Genomic DNA, 3,119 nt, shown 5'->3' with positions numbered 1-3,119 from the left:
TTTACGCGTCGCTCAATTTAAAACAAGGCTGTATTTTCATAATGAAGTTTCTGTATTTGCGTCTAGCGTCAAGTATGAAGATCCTGAGACGGTGGAAGGCCTCGCCGAAGCTCTGGACTCGAGGCTGCAGGTCACAGCAGGGGTGTGTGCTGCATGTCGACATTCATCGAGTTTACAGGGAACGTCGTCATCTTGAAATAAGAACAGTAGCTGAGTCGTTCCGTTTTTTTTTTTTTTTGCTTTTCATTTTAGATGGTGCCAGAGAAAACCGCTTCGCAGAATGACATTGACAAATGGTTATCTTCAGATCTGGTAGGTCCGGAGCTCTCGCTGCATATTTAACATCGGCGGGAGATGAATGTAGAGCGCGGTATTCACCGTTTGTCTTTTGAAATAGCAGGAGGGCGAGTCGTCGGTTTGTGAAGGAGTCTCCAGTGAAGGTATGTTTCTGTGTCTCTAGCTGTTCAAATAAAATATTTCCCAACATTTAATCTGCTTTTCTAAAGAGGAGTTCATAAAACCCACGTCTCTTTAGAGTTTGACAAGTTTCTGGACGATCGGGCGAAGGCGGCAGACCACAGTAGCCTTTCAATTCGCAACGTGCCGCCCTCCACACCAAGACCTCAGGCGCAGGCCGCCAAGCAACAGGACGCCACGCACGACCAGCTCTTCTCTCTTTAAAGAAAAACCTCAGATCAACAGAGTGATACATGAATGTACACAAACCGCATAATCAACTAATTTTATACAGTAAATGCTTTGTTTCCTTATAAATCTGCTGTTTCCATGTACATACAGACAACTTTATGTAACTCTATTTAAAGTTTACTATAATGTCAATGTGAACAAAAAACCCTTAGCCTGTATAGTTAAGTAATTGCAAATAATGATGTATAAAATCTATTTGATGATGTGCCTTCAAACCAGAGGCTTGATTTAGTGAGATCAAAAATAAACGGGGAGCTGTTCCCCAAATATGTAGAGCTTTTTATTTGAAAGTATTTTTCTGTTTTAAAGAAAAAAATAAAACGTTATCTCTGCCTTTCATCCTTGTTGGAGATTAGTGCGCGCACGCACACACACACACACAGAAAACTAGCTTATCTTTACGGGGTTTTTTTATTTAATTGGCACATTTCATTAAACTGCACTGATTTAGTGATAAACACAAAAGAAGTATATCGGCATACTCTGGTAAAGCAATATTTCTGTGATTAAAAATACGTAACTTTATGTACTTGTTTTCTGAAATCGGTTTATTCATTCTCTATTAGCTGTTTTAACAGAATAAATGAAAATAAACACGTTATTAGTTGGGCTTTTTAATTACTGGGATAACTGTTTTGGTCTTTTTTTTAAACTTCATCTAGATTGATTTATAAATAAAGTCCAACAATGTTTGTATTAAAAGCCAAAGCAGAATATCAAACCCCAAGATAAATGCATGACACTCTGGGTAAGAAAATGGGTGAAGGCATCTGCATTCTCAAAAAAAAAATAAAAAAAATAAAAATATATATATATATATATATTTAGAATTCACAACTTTCATTAACCAATTTAGTAAATGGATACAATCACAATTATAACCTTTTGGTCAGAAGTTAAGATTGTTTAGTTTTATCTTTCTCAATCTCTCCAGCTCCACTCATACAGGTACTTAATGTTGCATCTCACACAAATTACTTAAAATACTTTAACTGTGAAATTAGAGATGGATAAAAAGAGTTGATTTAAGTAAGAGGACAAAAATGATGAAAAAGTGAGAGACACAATTTTGCCCAAGAATTTGGCTGTTTGGAATATTGGAGGCTTAAATGAGGTGTGGGAACTTGTACTCTTTGAGCACACTCTGTATTATGTTTGTCTAAATTTGGCATGTTATTGTTTAAAAGCTCAAGGATGTCTGGCTTTGGGTTCTCAGACTCCCAGAGGTACCAAAACCTACGCTCTCTTAAAGAGAGACTACACTGATGAGTGAGTATTCATTTACTTGGTGCCCTGCATAATGTGGACCGTGTGCACAGCATTACGCGTTGTTGCTCGGTTCAGATGGAGTCTCGCTGTTCTTTTACACGTTTCCATGGCCCTTACATTTAACATTTCAATTCAGCTTCCGAATGGGACTGTCAATAAAAGCCAGGAGGACATGGACTGGGATTCACCGTTTCTGCAGCTGAGAGCCAGCCTGCCTTCCTACTCTCAGTCGATCCGTCCGTACAACCTGGTGACAAACACTGACGACCATCGCTGCAACCCCAAACCCAGACATCTCCGCCCTTCTCGTCTGTTCCACCTCTTGGGATCCAACTTTGACCCGTTGTGGATGTCTGTGGATCAGCCTTCAGAAACCGCCTCTGGAAGTGAGTTTTTCTCAGACTCTCAGTTCACCGCCTTGGCAAAAAGGTTAAGCCGTAGTTCTCTGGAGCTCAAAGAGGCTGAAGCAATCCGTCTACAGAAACTGGAGAAAGAAGCTGCAGACCTGAACTTCAGTTCTCTTCCCTCTGAGATTGCAGAAACATTCAGAGGTTGGCTGGTGAACTCGGCAGGGTGTAAACTGCACCACCAGTGGGTAGACCTGGGCCCGGCGTTCTGGCCACGCTGGCTGCGACAGACTGACTGTGAAAGGCCGGAGAAGGAGAGAAGCTGCTCTTTTCCCAAAGGGATGAAGTGTGTGCGAGCTCAGACAGCGCAAATTAAGATTCTGGCTTGGAACTGCCTGGAAATTAGAGATGGATCCAAGAACCTTAAAGGAGAAAAGTGTGAACACACTGAGACTGAGACAAGCGGAGGAGTCAAAATATGTTTATGGAGACAAGTGTCTCATCCTGTGGTCACCTCTTGTATCTGTTCGTGTAAAAAGATGTTTTTTACTACTTCCCTGTTTACCTTTGTCTACAGAAATTGATTTTTTGTGTTTTAGTGGCGTTCGGTTGTGAATAAAGCTGACTAAAAATGTAATTATGCTGCTTAATGTCGCTGCCTAAATAACGTCTTGTAAATCTGCATATCTTTAATGAACACTGCTTTCAAATTTGGTGTTATAATAAAGATTATAAATTTTCATGAAGCACTTGGCAATACTTTTTTGGCTAATTTAGTTCAAAATTAAGAAAAGT

General features: G+C 40.0%; 2 protein-coding genes across 4 annotated transcripts in view; both read left to right on the top strand.

Annotated features, from left to right (window-relative positions):
* LOC106963383 (target of Myb protein 1) overlaps positions 1-981 on the top strand; it is a 16,990-nt gene extending 16,009 nt beyond the window's left edge. For 2 of the 3 annotated variants that reach the window (XM_015058265.1, XM_015058266.1), the window contains exons 12-15: positions 67-142; positions 253-312; positions 398-440; positions 536-981. In XM_015058265.1, coding sequence (XP_014913751.1) covers positions 67-142; positions 253-312; positions 398-440; positions 536-681 — 325 coding nt within the window. In that variant the 3' untranslated portion in view covers positions 682-981. The remainder of the gene's footprint in view (positions 1-66; positions 143-252; positions 313-397; positions 441-535) is intronic. The other variant, XM_015058267.1, reaches the window with a different exon arrangement.
* An 877-nt stretch (positions 982-1,858) lies between these two features.
* Positions 1,859-3,070, top strand: LOC106963379 (noggin-3-like). Its single transcript, XM_015058259.1, has one exon. The coding sequence runs from the start codon at positions 2,009-2,011 to the stop codon at positions 2,906-2,908; it is 900 nt and encodes a 299-aa protein (XP_014913745.1). The 5' UTR covers positions 1,859-2,008; the 3' UTR covers positions 2,909-3,070.
* Positions 3,071-3,119: the final 49 nt, after the last annotated feature.

Source organism: Poecilia latipinna, unplaced genomic scaffold, assembly GCF_001443285.1.
Source record: "Poecilia latipinna isolate Pla-1442-1.1 unplaced genomic scaffold, P_latipinna-1.0 Scaffold1528, whole genome shotgun sequence".
Taxonomy (NCBI): Eukaryota; Metazoa; Chordata; class Actinopteri; order Cyprinodontiformes; family Poeciliidae; genus Poecilia; species Poecilia latipinna.
The sequence above is the reverse complement of the archived record's forward strand: the minus strand, read 5'-3'. Positions and strand labels throughout refer to the sequence as shown.